This window comes from Molossus molossus, unplaced genomic scaffold, assembly GCF_014108415.1.
Source record: "Molossus molossus isolate mMolMol1 unplaced genomic scaffold, mMolMol1.p scaffold_m16_p_10, whole genome shotgun sequence".
NCBI lineage: Eukaryota > Metazoa > Chordata > Mammalia > Chiroptera > Molossidae > Molossus > Molossus molossus.
In genome coordinates this window covers 106,320,706-106,345,341 of record NW_023425345.1, presented here as the reverse complement: position 1 = coordinate 106,345,341, position 24,636 = coordinate 106,320,706, and the positions used below count along the sequence as shown (strand labels likewise).

Here is a 24,636-nt window from a genome sequence, read left to right as displayed (position 1 = left end):
TCATGAAGCACCCGGCACTTCTGGCCTCATGCGTGAAGACGGCAGCTAGCTTGCGCCCTGGTGAGCAGTCAGTGAAGCCAAGTGCTGCTGAGCCGTGCGGGCAGCAGACTAGAGCCGTCGCACTCACTCATGGGCTCTGTGGGTGGGCCCAGAGGCGACGGTTAGAAAGAGCAACTGGGTGGGCGAGAAACTATGCACAGTGACCATCCTGTTGGAGCCTGTGTGCTTCATGCTGTGCATAGTCGGGAACTGTCAATTACCTGGCTGTCCAAGAACTAGAATTCAGTTCTTACAGCCATGTGGAATGTCTTGTGTTCTCATCGAGTTTTTTCTCAGTATCAAAGCAGGGATGGTTTCATGAATCTTGGCCTTGTAAATTTCTCTCTTAAAAGATAGAACATTAGAGGGCAAAGCCAGATGCTACAGAAACCTGGGGACAGAGGGACCCCCGTGGCATGCTGGGCCCTCTGTTTCTGACTCACCCTGACTGTTGGCCCCTGACTCACTGTGTGTTTCTCTTGATTTTTCCATTTTTTGTTCAGATAGAGAGGGAGGGAGGGAGAGGGAGAGAGAGAGAGAGAGAGAGAGAGAAACATCGACGTGAAAGGGACACATCGAGTGGCTGCCACCCACACAACGCAAACAGGGCCAGGGACAAACTGCAAACAAGGTACGTGCCCTTAGCGGGAACCAAACCCTGGTCTCTGGACTGCAGGCCAACGCTCTAACCGCTGAGCAAAACTGGCCAGGGCCCCAAGACCAGTTCTAACTTAGGTCATAGGATGAAGGAGAAATTAATAACGCTGCTTGCCAGTGACTTCTCTTTTTACCTCCTGCATAAACACCTTGGCAACTACCTCTCCACCCCCTTTGTTTTTTGCATCCTGAGGGCAAACTGCACACTCTCCAGCCTTGGTTTGGAAGTAGGTTGTCATGAGAGGTGGGAACAGACAGTGGCTACTTCCCCAGTCTCACGACTTCCATAACTGCTTCTCCTCTCAGTGCTGGCCCCCATGGCCGTTCTGGGCTCGAGGAGGTGAGCCTCCTCTGACCCAGGAGTCTCCTGAGTCCTGCAGGCCTCCGATCCTAGACGGGCCGCAGGGTGGGAGTGCAGTGAAGAGGGGCGGGACGGGTGATCCCGTGGGGTAGGTGTGGTTTTCAGGTAGTGAACACTATTTAATTTTTATGTCCTGTGTGCTGTGCTTGCACGTCCTTGGTGGTTTCCCAGAGCCTGTGGGTGTGCTTTAGGGATGAGAAGAGGAAGTGACGCTGGACTGTCCCACAGTTGGCCCTGGGGAGAGCGCTGCTCTGCTGCTGCCGTGTGTGCAGGTGACAAGCCGACGGCAGGGTCTCCAGGACACCCTCACGATGGCGGCCTGTGCGGCTTTCTCTTTTCTGTAACCAAGCTCATTTCTTCTGTCCCCCAACTTCCCCGATACAACCACTGGGAAGACTAGACCCTTGATCCCTGGTGTTTAGAAAGTACTGCAAGCCTGGCCCCAGAGCCAGCTGTACCTAACAAACAGCATGAGTCTGACCTGGGCCGACTACGGACTGCGGCACGCCACCCTCCCTGCTCGCAGTGATTTGCTGTTGAGGATGGAGGAGCAGGGCCAGGGCCTCTGAGATGCTTTTGGCAGATGCACCTTGGCCCTTCCAGAACCAGCCTACACGTGGCCACTGTTTCACAAGTGTTCTTTCTGTTTGTGTCTGTTGGTATAAAAGCGACGAGAAAAGGAGCGTTCTCGGACCTGCCCCAAAAAAGTGATCGCCCTCTCTCCACCCCCTACTCCACCTCCCTGTCGGGCACGTGGCCAGCAGGTGACCTTCTCTGCATGCTTTGTTGTCCTGTCTGTGTCTTCCTGCCTGCCTGTGTAAGTGGCTGGGGTAGAGACCAAATCAGGACTCCCTCTTTTCATTGATAACTTAAAAAATAGAAAGACCATTTGTAGAAATCATTTTTGTAGCAGAAGCAACCTTTATTGCTACAACTGAGCAGACTCCTGATTGGACCTCAGGATAGTACATTGTTATATTCAAACCTGGGTGGTTTTTTCTGGTCCCATGTCATGGGAATACAACCATACAGTCACAAACTAAAATTTAAACTATATTTGTCACAGACATGTGGTCCAAAAACCCTGGAAAGCAACATATTTTTATATAACCCCATTTAAAGCAGCCATTTCTGCCTTGCTACCCAAGGAGACTGAGCTAAGATGAACTTTTGGAAACTTTGTATAGGGCTCACTCTATGAGTTTGCTTCTGATTTTGAGAGCCCTGCCTCTTGCTTCTCCAACTTCTACCAACAAACACCTTCCCTTCCCATTCACCTTATCCACACTCCAGGCAGATGGTTCGAAACCACTTTGTAGCAGAATGAACGTAGACAGCATGGTCGACACAGATAGCAAGCATACACTTGTGGCAGCACACTTAGATCAGGTATATTTGCAGAATTGCTTTGTTGACGTTTGTAGCATGTCCTTGTAAAATAAAATACTAATTTTAAAGGTAGGATCTACGGAAAGGCATTTTCTCAACTAAGGCAGCCTATTTAAAAAGTGACTACTCTGTAACATGTCTGATTTTTCCAGGCCCAGCCTGTGCCCCTGGGTCTGAGCTGCCGTAGGTGTAGTGCTGCCCTGTGCCTCATCTCCTCGTAAGAGCTCACTTTTAGGAGCCTTTACTGTGAACTGGGTAGTATTCTAGGTGCTTTTCACATGTGACTTCAGGCAATACTTACATAACCTTACAAGGCAGGTTCTGTGATCTCCATTTTACAGATGAGTCTGAGGCATAGAGTAGGGAGTTAATTTGTACAAGGTCACACAGATGCGTCCAAGAACAGAATCTGCGTGGTGTGACTCTGAAGCCCACGCTCTGGCCTCATCCTGCCTGTGGAGACAGTATGCTCATGGACTCTGGACAAGAGTAGCCACAGCGGAAGATTTGGATCAGTTTCCCACCAGTACAAGGCCACACGGTGAATCTTGAGTTAACCAAAGTGTGATAGGAGCAGCCATCCTTGTCTTCGTCCCCATGAGTGCTGCTTGAGTGGTTTCCTGTCGTACAGGTTCCTACTCAGTCATGAGCCTCTTCCTGTTGACTGAGAACACTTCCAGCCTGCCCACTTACCCCTTTATGAAGGGCGCTCTGCCCCATGCCCCAAGCAGGGACCACTCCTCACCCTGCGGCCCCCTGGACTGTAGTAAGAATCATGTGTTTCCGCCGGTCCCCCTCCCACCTCTCCTTCCTGCGTCCTGTGGGAGATTCGCCCTCTAACCCACCTCTCCTCTTCAACCTTCTGCTTCATGCCTCTAAGCTCGTGCCACTCGGCGAAAGATGTTTGTTCTACCTTTGTACTAACTAGTTCTTTTTTAAAGATTTTAAAATTTATTTTTAGTGAGAGGGAGAGAAAGAAAAACATCAGTGAGAGAGAAACATTTATTGGCTGCCTCCTGCACACCCCCAACCAGGGATCGAGCCCACACAACCTAGGCATGTACCCTGACCAGGAATCGAACTGGCAACCTTTCAGTGCATAGGACCACACCCAACCCAGTGAACCACACTGTCCAGGGCCCTACTAACTTTTTTATTTATTGTGTGACTAACCTCAGGAGGCCAGATGGGCAGAATGGCTGTGCAAAAGTTGCCCTTGCGTCACTGGGTTTGATGTAGATGGGATTGTGGTTCCTTGGGATGGGGTCACCAGGAGACAGGATTTGTGTTGAAATTAATTCTGAATTTCTGGCACTATCACTTAGTTTCACATAGAACGTTGAGATGGAGCTTAAATTTCTACTTTGTTGCCAACAGACATACAGGGATCTTGATGCTGACAGCCGTGGCAAGCAGAGTCCCCGTCATGAGAGGGTAAAGAGCATGAACCGTGGCATGGGATGCTGCTGAGAGCCACACAGACGGGGACGCTGCGGGGAGGGCAGAGCTCTGCACGCTCCTGTCGCCCAGCCGGGAGCAGTCACCGCGGGGTGGGCACCCAGCCGCATGGACCCTGAAGGCCTAGCGCCTTCCCATTTCTGCCCACCTTCCCCGTTCCGTGCACGTGCCAGTGTGCAGTAGCATTTGACTGCCGGGTGTGGCTTCTTAGGCGAGGCTCTCGGTCAGTAAGCAGGTGGCATTCACTTAGCTTTTGCTGGTGGGGTAGCTTGAGGTAGAAATACTGAGAGAACTCTTACCGATGTGGGGGTTTCTCAAGTATGAAGAGGGTGGAGGGGAAAGGTTCGCAAATGAAAAGCTTTGGCCAGTCTTTTCTGAGAAACTAAAGGGGGAAATTACTGTTTACACCTGGCCATTGTATAACTTGATGAATAACAGATGCCTGTTTTCAGAAGCCTGCTTATTCTATGAAACTTCTTTGGTTGCTGTTGTTACCTATAAAGATGACCTGTGAGTGGGTGTAGCTGTGCAGCTGCCAGTTTCACGTGGGTCTTTTAAACACTTACCTCTCCTCTGCCTTTGCTCTCAGAGCTCAGTTATGGCTCAGCTGTGAACCATGTCAGTTCTGGGTCTATTGCGAAGTCGAGCGTGATGTTGTCTTCCTGTGCCTTGTCACTGAGCTAGGAGCAGGCGATCAGGACGGGCGGCCAGAGGGGGCTTGCCTGAGGTGGGGGCGGTCCTTTTCATCTCCCCCCCCGCAGCTCAGCTCTGCTCTGTTCACTCTGCGACCGCTTCCTCTCATGAGCTCTGTGTGTGCCCAGCCTCTGTCTTCCTTTACCCAGACTACAGTCCTCAGGGAGAACTAGCATGTTCACTGAGCAGGGCAATGTCCCACGTTTTGGGGAATATACATATTTAATAAGGTTTTGATGATTTTTACTGAAAGAGTGCCTAAAGGAAGAGTGAAGGGAAGTATGTTGGGTGAAAGAGGTTGGCCGGGAGAAGGTAATAGAAGTCTCGAGCTGCAGTGCATGGGGTACGGCAGCCACAAGGCTAGCAAGGAGTTTTCTTCCATTGTCCCAGAGAGCTAGTTTCCAGCTTCCTCAGTGCAGGGCCCCTGTCTAGATGCTCCTAAGGGTCACTGCTCTGTGCTCTTGCAAGACTGTCTTCTGCCCCATGACTGAGCCTGTGCACTCACCTGCTGTCTGCCCCCAGCTCCCACTCCTCCCCCGTTAGCTTCCACTGCTCTGCTGCCCCGGGCAGACTGGGTCTGCTCTCCTTCTGGTGGGTTGCTGTCCTCTGCAGCGATCTCTCAGTATGAAGTTAGTGTGGGCTGAAGCAGCGGTGCAGTGGGTCTGCCTGGAGCTGGAGGGGCAGAGGATCTCCTTACCATGATAGTCCTCTTCCCACCTGCACGTGTCTCACCCTGAACCTGCTAGGACACTAAGCAGTTATTGTTTGCCAAAGCCCTCTGCCACCTTCTCACTGTGCAGGGCCTGCACAGGCCTGTCCCTGAGGAAGGTCCTGGCCGCTGGATGCGCACGCAGCACGCAGGTGCAGAGGACTCAGGGGCCTCAGCTCTGCCCTTTTGAGGACTTCTGCGGTTTGACTGGCACTGTGGTGAGCAGTTTCTCCGCGCACTAGAATAGGAAGAGGAAAAGCCACATTCCTAGCCTTCATGTAGAAGAAGCAAGCTTCACTCTAGATTTGCTGTCTCTGTTGTCCGCTATTATAAGGCCAGTGGAGTGATAGGTGGTAGCATCTCCTGCTTAGGAGAAATCCTGGCTCAGGCTGGTGAGAGGCTCTGCTCTGCAGAGCACAGAGCATGTGGATGAGCAGGACCCACCTCTGCCCTCTGCCGCCTTGTGACTGGCAGCATTATCTACGTGGGGCAAGTGACATAAGAGCACCAGGCAAGAGAAGACAGGCTTTCCGAGGGTCCGAGCTGTGGTGACCGCAGTCCTGCACAGGCGTCCCTGGAAGCAGAAGGGAAGGGTGGGCTAAAAGCAAAATGCAGGCTTCGAATGGGCCGCTCATGCTTCTTGGCACTACGGGCATTTCCTTACTACATCTGGTACTGAGACAGTGGTCTGAAGTAAAAAAGTACCTAAAACTGCCAGATTCCTTATGTTCAGCTCTTTGTGGAACTTACTTAACATTTCCTTTTATTTATTTTCTTTCTCCATTTTGTATTTTGTAGCCAGAGCCTGAACCTTCTCGTCGATTTTTTGTCGACCAATGGGAACTTTCTCTTAATCTCCGCTCCTCCGGCCGCCCTGCCTCTCCCTCCTCTGACTCCCTCCGACAGGTAGCAGGCCTGGAACTGGGCAAAGCTGTTCCCTCTTCAGCCTCTGCTCACTTCACCCGCACAAATGCCACCTGGCCACAGGGAGGTTGCAGAGCTCTTAACTTTGGCTTGTCTCCTGTAGGAATCCAGTTTGTGTGTGGTGTATGGTGTGTGTGTGTGTGTGCGCACACACGTGCACACATGCATCAGTCTGTTGTACATGTGGGGTTTGTAAGCATTCACCTAAGTTGAAGAGGCTACTAGCTTGCATTGCATCAAGTTCTGTTGACATAAGCCCACTTGCATTATATTTCTACTATATCAAATAATCATAAACATTTTCAACCATTAGCTTTTCTAACTCCAGATATATTTATATTAATATGTGTTATAAAATACGAACCACAGTGTCATTAAATCGCTTAAATTGGAGTGGTGACTATGCAGTGTCCTGGGTGCCTCATGAGTTGTGATCATTTAAGGAATGAACCCTGCTATGTCCTGCAGCAGCCCTGAACCAGCTGTACAGTAGTTTACAGAGAACGGAGGGTCCTCTGCCTTTCCTGTTTATGTTTCCTGCTCTCATGCCTGTAGCAGATCATGGAGTGTGTGTGGAAGCATGTGCATGTGTGGCGAAAATAGTGTAAGTCCAGTGACTGCTATGCTGTCACTATTTCTTAAGAGTAGAAAGAAGGAAACCATCTGCTTTTTATGCCAGAAACATATAGAACCTCTCTAGGGGGTGCCTGTCAGTACCATTACGCCGCTGAGAGCTGAGTGGCAGATGTCTTTGAAGCAGCCCAAACTCCTTGCTGATCACGTGCAATGTCCATGCTGGTCTCTGGTTGGGGAGAAGCGCCTGCAGTCTGGGTACCCAGGGCTTGCTCGGTGTCCCAGCCTTGTTTCTGACATCTGGACCAGCCCTCATGTACCTGCTGCAGAACGAAAGACGTGCGATGTTCTGCCCCCTTGGTGTCAGCTGTTGAAGGATCTGCTTCAGGCCTCAGCTCTCCTCATGACTGGAATCTGAAGAAGGTTCCGCTTCAGCCACTTGTTAGTCTCAACCACTAATGGGTATGGGCTGTAGCGTTAAGATGCAAGAGCACTGACCCTTAGAAATCTCCTTATTTTAAATAAAAAATAAAATCGACTCCTTGGTTCTAGCTGAACCTCAGAGAATTGTGGCCCATTTTTACGTAGTTAGTTTCCCTGGTGTGCCCCTCTGGTGTGCCCTGCTGGCCCAGGGCATGCTGTCGCTCAGGCTGGCTCTCTCACGGCTGTGTGCTTGTCCATGCAGCCACCTTTGTTGTTAATCCTCACCCAAGGACCGTTTTCTCTTGATTATTTTTTAGAGAGAGTGGAAGGAAGGAAGGGAGGGGGAGAGAGAAACATCGATGTGAGGGAGACACATCAGTTGCTTGCCTCCTTCATGTGTCCCAACTAGGGGCAGGGATCAAACTCGCAACCCTTTGGTGCATGGGTCGACGCTGTAACCACTGACCCACACCATCCAGAGCACGAACCACTCTCTAACCAGAGCTGTTGGCACCCGCAAGACAACTGCTCCTGGTGCTCTGAGTCAGAACTGGAGTCGGGCTGCTGACACCCAGCAGGCAGCATCTGCTGCTCACAGTCCAGGAGGATGCCACACACGAGGTGTCTTGGCCACCTCCATGTAGAAGGACTGCCAGCAAGGCTTGGACCGCGTTCCCTGGGGACAGGCTCAAAGGTGGGTTCCCTAGCAGGAAGGTTTACCGTTGAATTTGATAGTTTCCTCCTGTTCCTTCTTCAACATTGCTAGGAAGAAGATTGAGTTGGTTGCATTTTTTCTGGAATAGAAACCTTCTGACTTCCCAAGACTGAACTGGGAGACTTGTCTGCCTGCTGCAGGGTTAGCCTCCTGCAGGCGTGTCTGAGGCCCACCTGATGGGAAGGCTTGGGCCTCCCTGCCTGGGTAGAGCGCAATGTCATCAGCGAGAGTGGGCTGAGAAGGGGTCTTTCAGACAGAGCTCGGGGCTTATGAGCGAAGCGTCAGCAGTGAGGAAGGAGGTGATCTGTTACCCAAGCGGGGAGTCAGCCCTTGCAAGAACGAGCTTTCTAAATGAGGAAGTAACTTCGCAAGCCCTCCCCGGCCCTTGAATCATGCTGTGAACAGTCTGGCACCCGCTGTCAGGGGGAGCATTGTCCCTCAAGTTCTCTCTGTGTCATGAGTCACTAGGGTCTAGGCCCCTGCTACCCCCTTTGTGTCTGCGTCACCCCTCCCATAGCACTGCGCATTCCAGGGGACGTGAAAGACAGCTCCTCCCTCCTGAGTGTGACTTTCCCGCCTGTGCCGATAGCTCTGTGTGGACACTGACACCTTGTTTCTTACCACCGTGTTTCCCTGCTCGCGGACACTGTGTGGGCATGGTTTGCTGCTGCACCTTGGATTCACTTTATACCTTTCAAAGAGTTTTTTTTTTTTCCGGTCTTCTTAATTTATTTTTTTTCCTTCTCATTTCACTTCATTATGATCATTTTATAATCTTCAACCAATAGAAGTATATAAAGATGTACACGGGTGGAGTGAGCTCATTGGCTGAGCAGATAGCCAATCAGCTTCAAAGGAAAGAACAGCCCAAAACTCTTCTAGACAAGAAGGAACTGGTAAGCTATGTGCTGAGGATCCTGTCTGTAGGTAGAGCACAGCCGTGGCCACAAGCCGCTTCATCCGCGTGGTGGAGCAGCACCGAGCCAGCATGTGCAGAGTGGTCATTTTCTCGAGCTGTCTGAGTTCTGTGACTGAATTCCTAGGACTGTAATCATTGTTTTAGTTACAATGTTGTGTGGGAAAGTTTCCTTAATATGTCTAAAAATGATTGCTCAGGAGTCCAGGGGACCCACATCCATAGAGAACCACATGAACACTTAGTATGTATATTTTTAGGTTACCTTCAGAAACAATTCATCCAAAGTAATTTGGTTTGTTTTTTGTGAAATTCTGTAAAGGGACTTGGGTTTCCTGTCGGCCGGACTCACGTGGACTCACGTGGACTGGGCCCCGGCGCCGCCACTGTCCGGGAGGGCCAGGAGCGGAGGGAGCGTCCCTCGGCCAGGGCCAGCGCCTGCTGCAGGCGAGCCCGGGGACGCTGCCTGACGGCTGCCCCCACCCCTTTGTAGGGCTCTATGAAGAAGGAGTTTCCACAGAACTTGGGAGGCAGCGACACGTGCTATTTTTGCCGGAAGCGGGTCTACGTGATGGAGAGACTGAGCGCCGAGGGCAAGTTCTTCCATCGGAGCTGCTTCAAGTGCGAGTACTGCGCCACCACGCTGCGCCTCTCGGCCTACGCCTACGACGCCGAGGACGGTGAGTCCGGCCCAGCGCCCTGCGCCCCGAGCTTGCCCTTCGTCCGTCCGTGTGAGCAGGTCTTAGGGCCTCTGACCGCGTCCTCATGTATGCACTCTATCGTTCTGCCTCTCCTACCCCCACCCCCCGTCTCCCCTAGTCCCTTGTCAGTGGTCCCCGAGCCCTCGGCTGCCTCGCAGCAGCACCCTGAGGACGGGATGAAGATGGCGTGCTCGCTGCGTCACTTCCCTGCTTCACACACGCTTCTTACCTCTGCTGGGGTCTTGAGATATAAAGGACATCCGTGGGACAAGTCTTTAGCCTTTGCTTTAGAGAAAGGGAATCACAGGCCTATAGAAGTCACACTTCTTGCCTAAGGTTAATGACAACAAATTGAGAGCAGATCTCCTGCCCCTGGGTTCTCAGACTCTTGCCCCCTGGAGAAGACAGAACTGTGCCCAGTGTTCCCACCTCTCTGCAGCCTCAACATCTCTCTGGTGAACACAGGGCCGAAACCTCATTCACTGTGGTGGTCAAGTCCTGGCCTTCTGTGACAGCGGAAAGACCTGGACAGGGCAGAAGGCAGGAAACGATGCCAACAGAGAACAAAGCCTGATAGATACAGAGAACAGTGCCTGCCATCTGAACACCCTTTAAAGGTCATTGAAAAGTCACCAAACACACTGATGGCCCTGCATTCCTCCCTGCAGGACACTGAGGGAACTTCATGAGAGGCAGTCTCAGTGCTTCCAAAGCAATAGAAAGCCCTGGGTTAACAGGACAGGGAAGTCAGTCCTCAGAGGGTGACACTCGGTCCCTCACATTGATGGGCGTTTCAGGAGCTGCAGGGTGCAGGAGAGGGATACCACGCAAGTAAGAAATAGTCACTTTGGGCATCCGGACTCCTAGTGACGGAACAGGCTATCAGCCTGTCAAAAGAAGCCAGAAAGGAGCCAAAGTGGTGAGCTGAGAAAAGTTAGCTTAGCACTGTGACACCTGATCCTCTTATTGCACTAATGAGAAGCACCACCCAGCAAGGAAAAACTAAGGCAGTTGTCTAGATAAGGAAGTTATGTTGTTAGGTGTCAGATTTTCTGTCCCACTATTCCCACACACCTGCTCTTTGGATAACAACTTTGATCTCCAAGGATTGGAGTTGCTGGATGGAGCCTGCACAGTGCCTCTTTAACTGTCCTCAGTGCTTGGAGTGTTTTAGCCTTTCACTGCATAATCTGCCTGGAAAGAAGAGCCAGTTGGTCCATAAACTATGGGCTCATCATTGCCATGTTCTCTTGAGGACCCAGCCAAAGTGTGAGATGTGCTTCAAGGAGCTACATTCTGATTGGAATCATGAGACAGGGTCTGTGAAGCAATAGCAGACGGTGTGATAGTGTCTGATCAAGAGCAGTTAATGACCTGGTCGGTTTGGCTCACTGGTTAGGGTGTGAGTCCTCAACCAGAGAGTCATGGGTTTGATTCTGGTCAAGGGCATGTACCTTGGTTGTGGGTTTTTTTGTTTTTTGTTTTTAACTTATCTTTATTGTTGAATGTATTACAGATGTTCTTCATTTTTCCCCCATTGACCCCCTCCTCTCCATTTCCGCCCCCCTCCTGCCTTTCTCCACACTGTTGTCTGTGTCCATTGGTTATGCATGTAAGTTCTTTGGTTTATCCCCCCCTCCCAACCACCCTTCACTTTGAGGTTTGTCAGTCTAACAACCAATTTGTACTTCTTAATCCCTTCACCTTTTTCACCCATTCCCCCAACCTCCCTCCCATCTGGCAACCAACAAAATTTCTCTATATCTATGAGAATGTTTCTGTTCTGCTTATTAATTTTGTTTGTAGATTCAAGTCTTGATAGATAGGTATTCATTGCCATTTTGTTTGTTCACATTTCTTATCATTTTCTTCAAGAAGACCTTTCAACATTTCGTATAATAACGGTTTGGTGGTGATGAACACCTTTAGCTTTTTCTTGTCTGGGAAACTCTTTATTTATATGGCCATCGATTCTAAATGACAGCTTTGCAGGATAGAGTAATCTTGGTTGTAGGTTCTTGCATTTCATTCTTTATTTTTCTTATTTTTTAATTTTTTTATATTCTTTATTTAGGGGAGAGAGAGAGGCAAGGAAAACGTGCCGGGGTGGAGGGGAAGAGCGAGAGGGAGACAGAGAGATCAGTTTGTGCTTTTCATCACTGAATATATCTTACCACTCCCTTCTCGCCTACAAGTTTCTTTTGAGAAATCAGCTGACAGTCTTATGGTAACTCCCTTGTAGGGGACTAACTGCTTTTAAGATTCTCTCTTTGTCTTGAACCTTTCACATTTTGATGATGATGTGTCTTGGTGTGGGCCTCTTGGGGTTCATCTTGTTTGGAATTCTGTGCTTCCTGGACTTGTATGTCTGTTTCCTTCACCAAGTTAGGGAAGTTTTCTGCCATTATTGTTTCAAATAGGTTTTCAATTTCTCGTTCTCTCTTCTCCTTCTGGCACCTCCAAGATGCGAATGTTGGCACACTTGAAGTTGTCCCAGAGGCTTCTTACAGTATCCTCATTTTTTTTTTTGGTACGTACCCCTAGCGGGAACCGAACCCAGGACTCTCTGGTCCGTAGGCTCCAACAGCTGAGCCAAACCGACCAGAGCTGTCCGCACCTTTTTTGGATTCTTTTTTCTTTCTGCTGTTCTGATTGGGTGTTTTTTGCTTCCTTATATTTTCTTTTCTTTTTTTTTTTAAGAATTTATTTTTGTTACAGACGTTTCTCCTTTTTTCCCCATTGACACTCTCCTCCCCATCCCCCTCATTCCATCCTTGGCTTTGTTGTTCGGTCCATTGGATGCATATATGTTCGGTGGTTTTTCTCTTTCTTCCCCCCCACCCCCCACTTCTGGGGATTGTCAGTCTGTACTTTACTTCCACATCTCTGGGTCTACCCTATTGCTCAGGCTGTTATGTTCATTATATTCCACAAATAAGTGAGATCACATGGTATTTGTCTTTTTCTGCTTGGCTTGTTTCGCTTGGGATAATACTTTCTAGGTCCCGCCATATCGTCTCAAAAGATAAGAGATCTTTCTTTCTTACAGCTACATAGTACTCCATCATGTATATGAAGCAAAGATATTTATCCATTCGTCTACTGATGGACATTTGGGCTGTTTCCAGATCTTAGCTATTGTAAATAGTGCTGCTACAAACATGGGGGTACATATATTCTTTCTGATTGGTGTTTCAGGCTTCTTAGGGTATATTCCTAGAAGTGGGATCACAGGGTCAAATGACAATTCAATTTTTAATTTTTTGAGGTAACACTATATTGTTTTCCATAGTGGCTGCACCAGTCTGCATTCCCACCAGCAGTGCACGAGAGTCCCCTTTTCTCCACACCCTCACCAACACTTGTTGTCTGATGATTTGTTGATGGCGACCATTCTGACAGGTGTGAGGTGGTACCTCATTGTTGTTTTAATTTGCATCTCTCTGATGATGAGTGATGTTGAGCGTTTCTTCTTATGTCTCTTGGCCATTTGTATGTCCTGTTTGGAGAGGTGTCTATTTAGGTCCTCTGCCCATTTTTTAATTAGGTTCTTTATCTTCCTTTTGTTGAGGTGTCTGAGTACTCTATATATTTTAGAAATTAACCCTTTATCTGATGTATCATTGGCAATGATGGTCTCCCATACAGTGAGTTGCCTTTCCATTTTGATGGTTGTTTCTTTTGCTGTGCAGAAGCTTTTGAGTTTGATGTAGTCCCATGTGTTCATTTTTTCCTTTGTTTCTGTTGCCTTAGGTGATGTATCAGTGAAAATTCTGCTGCGTATCCGAAATTTTGTTGCCTACATTTTCTTCTAGGCTTTTTATGGATTCACTGGTCACATTTAAGTCTTTTATCCATTTTGAGTTTTTTGGGTATGGTGTAAGTTGATGGTCTAGTTTCATTTTTTTGCATGTAGCTGTCCAATTTTCGCAACACCATTTCTTAAAAGAGGCTGTCTTTATTTCATTGTATGCTCTTGCCTCTTTTGTCAAATATTAACTGAACATAATGTCTTGGGTCCATTTCTGGGTTCTCTGTTCTGTTCCACTGGTCTATATGCCTGTTCTCATGCCAATACCAGGCTGTTTTGATTATAGTAGCTTTGTAGCATAACCCGATATCTGGTATTGCGATCCCACCTACTTTGTCCTTTTTTTTCAGGATTGCTGTGGCTATTTGGGGTCTTTTTTGGTTCATAAGAACTTTTGAAATATTTGTTCTAGTTCTGTGAAATATGTTGTTGGTATTTTGATGGGGATTGCATTGAATCTATAGATTGCTTTGGGTAGTATGGACATTTTAATGATGTTAATTCTTCCAATCCATGAACAAGGTATGTGCTTCCACTTTTTTATATCTTCCTCTATTTCTTTTTTCTATGTCCTGTAGTTTTCTGCAAATAGGTCCTTTACTTCTTTGGTTTAAGTTTATTCCTAGGTATCATAATTTTTTTGCCATAGTGGTAAATGGGATTGTGATTTTTAGTTTCTCTTTCTGTGACTTCATCATTGGTGTATAAGAATGCCATTGGCCCTGGCCTGTTTGGCTCAGTGGTTAGAGCGTTGGCCTGCGGTCCAGAGAGACCCAGGTTCGGTTCCCGCTAAGGGCACGTACCTCGGTTGCAGTTTGTCCCTGGCCCTGGTTGGTCGTGCGGGTGGCAACCACTCGGATGTGTCCCTTTCACATTGATGTTTCTCTCTCTCTCTCTCTCTCCCGCTCTATCTGAACAAAAAATGGAAAAATGTCCTCAGGTGAGGATAAAAAAAAAAAAGAAGAATGCCATTGATTTCTTGATGTCAATTTTGTATCCTGCTACTTTGCCAAATTCATTTATAAAGTCTAGATTTTTGATGGAGTCTTTAGGGTTTTCTATGTATAATAACATGCCATCTGCAAATAATTACAGTTTCACTTCTTCCTTTCCAACTTGCATCCCTATCTTATTCCTGTTCTTAAGGGAAATGCTTTTAGTTTTTGCCCATTGAGTATGATGTTGGCTGTAGGTCTTTCATATATGGCCTTTATTATGTCGAGATATGACCCCTCTATTCCCACATTACTGACCATTTTTATCAGAAACGGGATTTTGTCGAATGCTTTTTCAGCGTCTATTGATATGATCATGTGGTGTTTATTCTTCATTGTGTTTATATGGTGTATCACATTTATTGATTTGTGAATATTGTACCAGCTTTGCATCCCTGGGATGAATCCCACTTGGTCATGGTCAATAAATTTTTTGATGTATTACTGGATCTGATTTACTAGTATTTTGTTTAGGATTTTGGCATCTATGTTCATCAGGGATATTGGCCTGTAGTTTTCTTTCTTTGTAGTGTCTTTTTATGTTTTGGAATTAGAATTATGCTGGCCTCATAAAACGAGTTTGGAAGTCTTCCTTCTTCTTGAATTTTTTGAAATAATTTGAGGAGAATGGGTGTTAGTTCTTTTTTGAATGTTCAGTAAAACTCCCCTGTGAAGCCATCCCGGCCTGGGCTTTTGTTTGCTGGGAGAGTTTTGATTACCTCTTCAATTTCCTTAGTTGTTACTGGTCTGTTCAAGTTTTCTATCTCTTCCCAGTCCAGTTTTGGCAGACTATTTGTTTCTAAAAATTTGTCCATTTCGCTTAGATTGTTGAATTTGTTGCCATATAACTGTTCATAGTATTTGTTAACGATCCTTTGCATTACTGTGGTGTCAGTTTTTACTTCTCCTCTTTCATTTCAAATTTTGTGTATTTGGGTTCTCTCTCTTTGTTTCTTGGTGAGTCTAGCTAAGGGTCCATCGATCTTGTTTATCTTTTTGAAAAACCAGCTCTTTGTTTTACTGATCCTTTGAATTTTTTTTGGTCTCTATGTCATTTATTTCTGCCCTGATCTTTACTATTTCCTTCCTTCTAGTTGCTGTGGGGTTTTCTTTTTCTTTGCTTTCTAGTTCTTTAAGTTGTGAGGGTTAGATAGAGTATTAGAAAGTTTTCTTGTTTCTTGAACTAGACCTATAGTGCTATAAACTTACCTCTCAGAACTACTTTCGCTGCATCCCATAGATTTTGTGTTGTTGTGTGTTCATTTTCATTGGTTTCCAGGAAGTTTTTAATTTCTTCCTTGGTCTCCTCGGTAACCCATTCATTGTTTAATAACATGCTATTTAGCCTCCATGTTTTCAAATGTGTTTGCATATTCTTGTTGCAGTTGATTTCTAGTTTCATGCCATTGTGATCTGAGAAGAGTCTTGATATGATTTCGATCTTCTTGAACTTGTAGAGACTTAGTTTGTGCCCTAACATGTGGTCTATCTTTGAGAATGTCCCATGTGCACTGGAGAAGAATGTGAATTCTGCAGTGTTGGGGTGTAATTCTCTGTAGATATCTATTAAATCCATTTGGTCTAGTGCTTCATTTAGAGTCTCTGTTTCCTTGCTAATTTTTTGTCTAGAGGATCTATCCAGTGATGTCAGCAGGGTGTTGAAGTCCCCTGCTATGATTGTATTGCTGTCGATTTTTCCTTTGAAGTCCTCCAGAAGATTTTTAATATATTTTGGTGCTCCTATATTGGGTGCATATATGTTTACCAAGGTTATATCTTCCTGTTGGATAGATCCTTTTAATATTATGTAGTGGCCTTCTTTGTCTCTAGTTATGGTCTTCATTTTGAAATTTACTTTATCCAATATGAGCATTGCTACCCCATCTTTTTTTTTCCTTTCCGTTTGCTTGGAAGATTTTTTTCCATCCCTTCACTTTCAACCTATTTGAGTCTTTTGTTGTGAGGTGGGTCTCCAGTAAGTAACATATATAAGAGTCATGCTTTCTTATCCAATCAGCTACTCTGTCTTCTTATCGGAGCATTAAATTCATTTACATTTAAGGTGATAGTTGATATGTACTTATTTATTGCCATTTTTGTTTAGCGTTGTTATATTTTTCTTCCTATTTCTTCTACTAACTGCAGCAGTCCTTTTAACATTTCTTGCAGTGCTGGTTTGGTGCTAGTGTATTCCCTTAGCCTTTTTTTTGTCAGGGAAGCTCTTTATTTGACCTTCTATTTTGAATGATAGCCTTGCTGGGTAGAGTTGTCTTGGATTCAGATCCTTGTTTTTCATAACCTTGATTACTTCATGCCATTCCCTTCTGGCCTATAGTGTTTCTGTTGAGAAGTTAGCTGACAGCCTTATGGGGGTTCCTTTGTAGGTAATAACCTGTTACTTATCTCTTGTGGTGTTTAGGATTCTCTCTTTGTCTTTAATTTTTGGCAATTTAATTACTGTGTGTCTAGGTGTCGCCCAGTGTGGGTTCTCCTTACTTGAGGCTCTCTGTGCTTCTTGAACTTCAATGCTTTCTTCCTTCACCAAATTAGGGAAGTTTTCTGTCACTATTTCTTCAGCTATATTCTCTAACCCTTGCTCATTTTCTTCTTCTTCTTCAGGGACTCCTATGATGCAAATACTATTATGTTTCCAGTTGTCCCACAGTTCTCTTAAGCTATATTCCTGGGTTTTTTTGTTTTGTTTTTTTAATCCTCACTCGAGGACATTTTTTCTTTTTTTGTTCAGATAGATTGGGAGCGAGAGCGAGGAAGAGAGAGAGAGAGAAACATCGACGAGAGAGGTACACGTGGAGTGGCTGCCACCCGCACAGCCCAACCAGGGCTGGGGACAAACTGCAACCGAGGTACGTGCCCTTAGTGGGAACTGAACACAGGTCTCTCTGGACCAGAGGCCGATGCTCTAACCCCTGAGCCAAACCGGCCAGGGCTGTTCTTGTTTTTTCCTTTTGGTTTTCTGATTGATTTTTTTCTACCCTGTCTTCTAATTCACTGATCCGGTCCTCAGCTTCCTCTACTCTGCTGTTTAGTACTTCCAATGTGTTCTTTATTTCTGCTATGTCATTCTTCACTTCTTCTTGGTAGTTTTTAATTTCCAGTTGGTTGATTTTCAATGTTTCTATGTCTTTACTCATGGTATTGATGTCCTTACTCATGCTGTTGAGCTTCCTCAAGATAATGGTTCTGTATTCTAGCTCTGTTACCTTGCTTAACTGCATTTTATTTATCTCATCTTTGGTAGAGGTCTCTTGTTCTTTCATTTGGGATTTGTTTCTGTGTTTCACCATTATGGCTAGTGGGCTTTGGAGCCTGCCAAATTTTCCCTGTGGGTGTTGGTGTTCTGCTGTTTGTGGCTCCCTCTGCTGGTTTTAGCTGAGTGTGGGAGGACCCACGTTAAACACCACTGTCTAGTATTACTTTCCTGTGTAGATTTACAAGCCCTGGAAAGGTTCAGCTATACCCTAGCTTTTTGCCTGGAGGCTATTAGTCTCGATTACTTGAAGAGCCTTGGGTTCTCAGTTGAATGAAAAATTCCCTCGGGTGTTAAGCATAAGGGGATTTCCTGAGGGTGGGGAAGATGCTGGTAGATAATGAGCTTCAATTTGCATTTCAATGGCCCACGGGTTCTGGTTTGATTCCCAGCCCTGGTTGGGTTGTGCAGGGGCAACCAATCGATGTGTCTCTCTCACATCAATGTTTCTCTCCCTCTCTCCCTCTCCGACTCTCTCTCCTCTCTCTCTCCCCGTCATCCTCCCTCCCTCCCATTCTGTCTGAAAATCAGTGGAAAAATATCCTTGGATGAGGATTTTCTAAAAAAAAGAAGAGTTATGTAGTGTAGGTTATAACTGTGTAGAAGGTCGGGGGAGGCAGGATCTGTGAAGCTCAGTAGCCATTAGGAATGAGTGGCCTGACCCCAGGCTTGACACAGAGAGTAGAGGGAAGAGACCGCACACCAGGCCGGAGGACGAAAGGAGCTCAGTGGGAATGGCTGTGGCGTGGGCACAGGACGAGTCAGGCTCTCGACATTGGAGCAGGGAAGTGTAAACCAGTGGGTGTAATCTAGCTCTCCAACTTCTAACCCAGATGAGCTTTTCATCAGCTCCAGCAGTTCAGCTGCTGTACAGAGGACAAGTGAACCACAGAAAGTAATGGAATCGTGCGCGTCCTGAAGGTTTAGCCTGTTCTTCCGCCAAGTGACTGAGGAGCCTCAGATAAGACAAGAAAAGCCGGGGGAGTTGTGGCTCAGGACAGAAGAAATTACCCAGGTGCCTTTAATTTATATCAGGTCATTTCATCCTTACGCAACCCCAGAAAGTGGCTAGTTTTATTCTTGTAATTTTACAAATCAGGAAATCAAGTTCTGGGAAGTTAAAAGTTGCCTGTGCATGTTCACACAACTGGTAAGTGCTGGTTTCACTAAATGACCTCTGCAGTCCCTCTCAGTTCAGACATTCAGGGAAGAGGCCCGCTGGGCCCATGTCCACTCCAGGCTGGCAAACTAGGAATTATACACTTCAGAAAAATACGCATATTTTACCCCTGACCCTGTTTATTCTTTCCTTTAGCTTTTTTAAAAGGATGCAGACTGCCCTAAAAGTAAGCTACTCTTTCTCTTGCCAAATACTAGCTTATTTTTTACTGCTGCCAACTCTGAAGACAAGAACTCCAACTCAGACAATATTTCAAGTCTTTTCCTATTTTCTTGAGGAGAGAAAGCACATGCTATCTGCTGAGGTGGTCTGCGAAGGGCCACCTCAGTAGGGACAAGCTTGAAATAGTCTGCACTCTCCATCCCTGCCAGGCCCACCATGACCACCTGGCCTGCTGGGCCTGTGTGGCTGCACCGCTGCCCTCTCCAGTCTGCTGCTCTGGTGCCCCTCCTGCCCACCGCCGCGGTGCCAACAGCCCTCACAGGCTTAGAGCTCCACCGTCTGCCCTGGCCTGTGTCTGCGGTCTCTCCGCTGTGTCTGCGGTCTCTTCACTGTCTGCCCTGGCCTGTGTCTGCGGTCTCTCCGCTGTTAGCCGTCCCCTTGCTTGCTGCACTCCTGCCACACGGGTCTCCTTTCCTTTCTGGAATCGTGGTCAGCCACGGCTGCCTGAGGACTTTGCACTGCGGTCTCCTCTCCTGGACTGTACTCCCCATGTCCTCTCAGGCTGGGCTCCTTGTCCTTCGCATCCCACCGAATGTATTCCCTCCTCAGAGAGGCGTTTGCGGGCCTCCTGGTCTGCAGTGCTCACCACTGCCTGGTACTTGGTCACATGCCACCTCCCCTTCCAAGCAGGGACAGTCTGTCTTCTTGACGAGCATTCTCAGCATTTAGATTAATACCTGTTTAGAATGGCACTCAGTGTGTTGCAGAATGAATGAGTTGTCTCCAATTCCCTCTTCCAGTCACTCCCCTATTTAATTACCAAGATTCCTTAATTTATATAGGCCATGTAAAAGTACTGACTTGACTGAATCAACCCTCATATGTAGTTAGTTAGTAGCATTAGCATAGCTGTATTTTCTGAAACAGGCATCATAGTGTAATGGCTAGAGCCAGGCTTCTGACCCTGTCTGAGAACTGCTGAGTGGGGCCCTGTGGGCAGGATGCTGAGCCTTTCTGTGGCACAACTGGAGACAGGAAGATAGTGCCTCCCTCACTGGATTTTGAGGATTAAATGAGTTGATGTAAAACATTTATCATGGTGTCTGGCGCAATGCCAGATAAAATGAGATCTTTCTGTAGTTAATCTAAGAAGCGGAGAGTACCACCAAGTTGAGTCTCAGAAGGAGTCCAAGGGACACATTCATGGGGCAGGTACACCAAGTGACATGTAGCATGTCATTTATTACCTGCGTCTGGAAGATGAGTTATCTTCAGATTCTATGGGAAATGCATGTTCCAAGAAGCCTCCTCGTTCACACAGTTGTTGAATGGTGGAGGCAGTGTTGACACCTAGGTAGGGCTTCAGAGCTCAGGTTTGCTCCCTCCTGTGCTACATTCCGGGGAAAAAGCAAGTTTCTGGAATTTTTTTTTTTTTTTTAATTGCCTTTGGTTAGGCTTGTGGGACTTGTTTTTAAAACCTAAACCTTTAGCCTGGCTGGGTGGCACAATTGGTTGGAGCATCGTCCTGTGCACCAAAAGGTTTTGGGTTTGATTCCTGGTCAGGGCACATGCCTAGATTGCAGGTTCGATGCATGTTCTGGGAGTGTGTGGGAGGCGAAGTTTCTCTCTCACATTGATGTTTCTCTCTCTCTCTCTGTCTCTTCCCCCTCCCTCTCTCTCTGACAATCATTAAATACACATCCTCAGGGGAGGATTTAAAAAATAATAATAAAAACATAAACCTTTTGTTTTTATTAATTTAGGCTATCATAGCTAATTCAATGAGGATTCCCTGGTAGGTTAACCTATTCAGTTGTGTTTTAAAATCTAGGACTCTACTTGAGTAGAAAAAAAGCCAGAATAGCTCTCTTCACCCTGGTTCAGCCACATGCTGTCCTAGAGTGCCCTGTCCTGGGGTGGCCTGGAGGGAAAGGGGTGTCCGACTGACTGGTCTAGGTCGTGCCCGCTTCTCTGGTGGGCAGTGTCAGGCCACGTGGCTGGTAACCACATCGGAATCTTGTGCAGGAGGGAAGAATGTTTCTTAAAGATAAAATACACAACAGACATAAAAGTAGTATATGATCCAAGTACTAATACATTTTTTTCTTTTTATAATTACATTCTATCTTAACCAAAATTAAAAGTGAAATGGCTTATTACTGATTGCAAAAGGAGATTGTATCCAAGCTGAAATAAATAGCCCACGACTCGATTTCCCTTGTGGAGAAATAAGCAGTGAGCTTGCTGGTCCTTTGGCCGTCAGGTGTTCCTGGCAGTGGCTGTGGTGTCTCTGAGCTCTGGTCAAGTGCCAGCAGCCAGTGGGAAACCCTGTTTCAGAAAACAGACTGCATGTGTGAATATGATTAGAAATGATGAAAGTTCATAAACTGTATTTTTCTAGAAGATTTATTCAGTGCTGGCCCATGTAGTTCGGTTGGAACGTTGTCTCATACACCAAAAGGGATGGGGTTCGGTCTCTGGTCAGTGCGCGACGGGAAGCAACCAGTCGATGTTTCTCACATCGGTGCTTTTCCCTCTCTCTCAAATCAGTACAAAATTATTATTTTTTTATCCTCACCTGAGGACATTTTTGCATTTATCTTCAGATAGAGTGGGAAGGAGAGAGGGAGTAAGAGAGAGAGAAACATTGATGTGAGAGACACATCGAGTGGCTGCCATCCACACAACCCCAACCAGGGTGTGGGACAAACTGCATCCGAGGTACTTGCCCTTAGTGGGAACCAAACCCGGGTCTCTCCAGTCCACGGGCCAGGGCTCTAACTGCTGAGCCAAACTGGCCAGGGCCAAAATTATTTTTTAAAAAGATTTATTCAGTGTTGCAGGGGGAGTGTAGTAAAAGAAAAACCAAAGTTATTTCCTTTGAAGGAAAAGAAACAAAATTAAATCACCAGGTAAAGGGAAAATGCTGTTTCATCTTTATTTACTTTGACTTTTAGGTTCTCTCTCTCTGCTTTTTCTCCCCACCCCCAGCTTTATTGGGATGTAACTGACACGTAACATTGTGTAAGTTTAAGGTAGGCAATGTGTTGATTTGGTACATTTATTAATTGTGAAGTGATCACCACCATAGTGTTAACTACCGCCTCTGTCCTGTCACTTAGTTATTGTGGTGATAACATTTGGGATCCACTCTCTTAACAATGTTCAAGTATATATAATATATGATACAGTATTACTAGCTGTAATTACCATGCTGTACATTAGATCCCCAAGCTTGTTAATTTCATAACTAGAACCTTGTACCCCTTGACCAGTGTCTCGATCCTTGGTCACTGCGTGACGAGAGGCCTCCTCCCTCGAGCCTGGCAGCCGCACTTGTGCTCCGTTTCACTGCGTTTGTCTTGTTACATCACACATATGTGAGATTAACAGTGTTTGTCTTTATCTGTCTAAACTTAGCATGATGACCTCAAAGGTCCATCCAAATTGTTGCAAATGATAGATTTTCTTTTCTCATTGATCAGTAATATTTTATTTTGTATATAATCATGTCTTCTTTATCCATTCATTAATCAGTGGACACGCGGGTTGTTTCCATATCCTGGCTATTGTGGTTCGTGCTGCAGTTAACATGGGGGTACAGATATCTTTACAAGATCTTGATTTCAGTTTCTTTGGATAAATACCCAGAAGTGGAATTGCTGGATCATATGATAGTCTCATTTTTAATTTATTGAAGAACCTCTATATTATTTTCCATAGTGACTTCACCAGTTTACATTCCCACCAATAGTGCATAAGAGTTCCCTTTTCTTCACATCCTCACCAACACTATTTCTTGTCTTTTTATTGACAGCCATTCTAAATGGGGTGAGGTGGTATATCATGATTTTTATTTGCATTTCCCTGATGATAACTGATGTTGAACACCTCTTCATCTACCTGTTGGCCATTTGTATGTCTTTAGAAAACTCTCTGTTTAGTTTCTCTGCCCATTTTTAAAATCAGGTTGTTAGGTTTTTGCTGTTGATTTGTATGAGTTCTTTACTTCTTTTGAATATTAAGCCCTTGTCAGATATATGATTTACAACTATTTTCTCTCATTTCATTTGTTGCTTTTTCATGTTGTTGATGGTTTCTTTTGCTGTGAAGAAGCTTTTTAGTTTAATGTAGCCCCACGTGTTCATTTTTGTGCTTTCTTTGCTTGGGCTTTTGCTTCTTATCCAGGAAATCACTTCTGAGACCCATGCCAAGGAGTTTTTCTTCTGTTCTCTTCTAGAACTTAGTTTCAGGTCTTACACTTAATTCTTTAATTCATTTCAGGTTTATTTTTGGGAGTGGTGTAAGATAGAGGTCCAATTTATTTTTCTGCATGTGCTTACCCAGGTTTCCCAGCACCATTTATTGAAGAGACTCTTTTCCCTGTTGAGTATTCTTAGCTCCCTTGTCAAATATTAGTTGACTATGTGTGAGTTTAGTTCTAGGCTCTTGATTCTGTTCCGTTGGTCTTTTATCTATTTTTATGCCAGAATCATACTGTTTTGATTACTATAGCCTTGTAATATAGTTTGAAATCAGGAATATTATGGCTCCAGCTTTGTTCTCAGGATTGCTTTGACTATTCAGGGTCTTATACGGTTTCATAAAAATTTTAGGATTTTTTTCCTATTTCTGTGAAAAATGCCACTGGTATTTTCTTAGAGATTGCATTGAATCTGTGTATTGATTTGGGTAGTATGGACATTTGAATAATATTAATTCTTCTAATCCATGAATTTGGGATATCTCTCCATTTGTTTGTGTCTTCTTTAATTTCTTTAATCAGTGTCTTGTTATTTTTCTGTGTAGAGGTCTTTCATTCTTTGGTTAGATTTATTCCTAAGTATTTTATTATTTTTGATGCTATTGTAAATGAGATTGTTTCATTTCTTTTTCAGATGTGTTGTTAGTGTATAGAAATGCAGCTGCTTCCTGTATGTTGATTTTTGTATCCTAAAATTTTACTGAATTTTTGATTAATTCTATAAGTTTTTTGGTGGATTCTATAGGATTTTCTAAATATAAGATCATATCATCTGCAAAGACAGTATCACTTCTTCCTTACCTATTTGGATGCCTTCTATTTCTTTTTCTTGTCAGATTGCTCTGGCTAGTACTTTCAGTGATATGTTAAATAGGAATGGTTAAATCATCTCATTCCTGATGCTTGAGGGGAAGCTTTCAGCCTTTCACCATTGAGTATGATGTTAACTGTGGGCTTGTCATACATGGCCTTTATTATGTTGAGGTATGTTCCTCCTATACCAAGTTTGTTGAGCATTTTTATCACAAAAGGATGTTGTTCTTTGTCAAATACTTTTTCTGTATCTATTGAGATGAATATGATTTTTAGCTTTCATTCTGTTAATGTGGTATATCACACTTAATGGTTTGCATATGTTAAATCATCTTTGCATCCCAGTAATGAACTCCAGTTTATTATGCTTAATGAATGATCCTTTTAATGTGCTATTGAATTCTGTTTGCTAGTATTTTGTTGTTTGCATCTATGTTCATTAGGGATGTTGGTCTGTAATTTTCTTTTCTTGTAGTTTCCTTATCTGGCTTTGGTTTCTGGGTAATGCTTTCTTTGTAAAATTAGTTTGGGAGTATTCCCTTCTGTTCAGTTTGTTTTTGTTTTTGTTTTTTGGCAGAGTTTGAG

General features: G+C 45.3%; 1 protein-coding gene across 9 annotated transcripts in view; it reads left to right on the top strand.

Moving 5' to 3' along the window:
• MICAL3 (microtubule associated monooxygenase, calponin and LIM domain containing 3) overlaps positions 1-24,636 on the top strand; it is a 117,872-nt gene that overhangs the window by 20,905 nt on the left and 72,331 nt on the right. For 6 of the 9 annotated variants that reach the window (XM_036252743.1, XM_036252742.1, XM_036252740.1 and 3 more), the window contains one exon: positions 9,351-9,537. In XM_036252743.1, the coding sequence (XP_036108636.1) occupies positions 9,351-9,537 (187 nt within the window). Of the gene's footprint in view, positions 1-1,725; positions 1,822-3,823; positions 3,881-6,104; positions 6,213-8,729; positions 8,838-9,350; positions 9,538-18,465; positions 18,648-24,636 lie in introns of all 9 variants that reach the window. The other 3 variants (XM_036252749.1, XM_036252750.1, XR_004958363.1) reach the window with 2 other exon arrangements.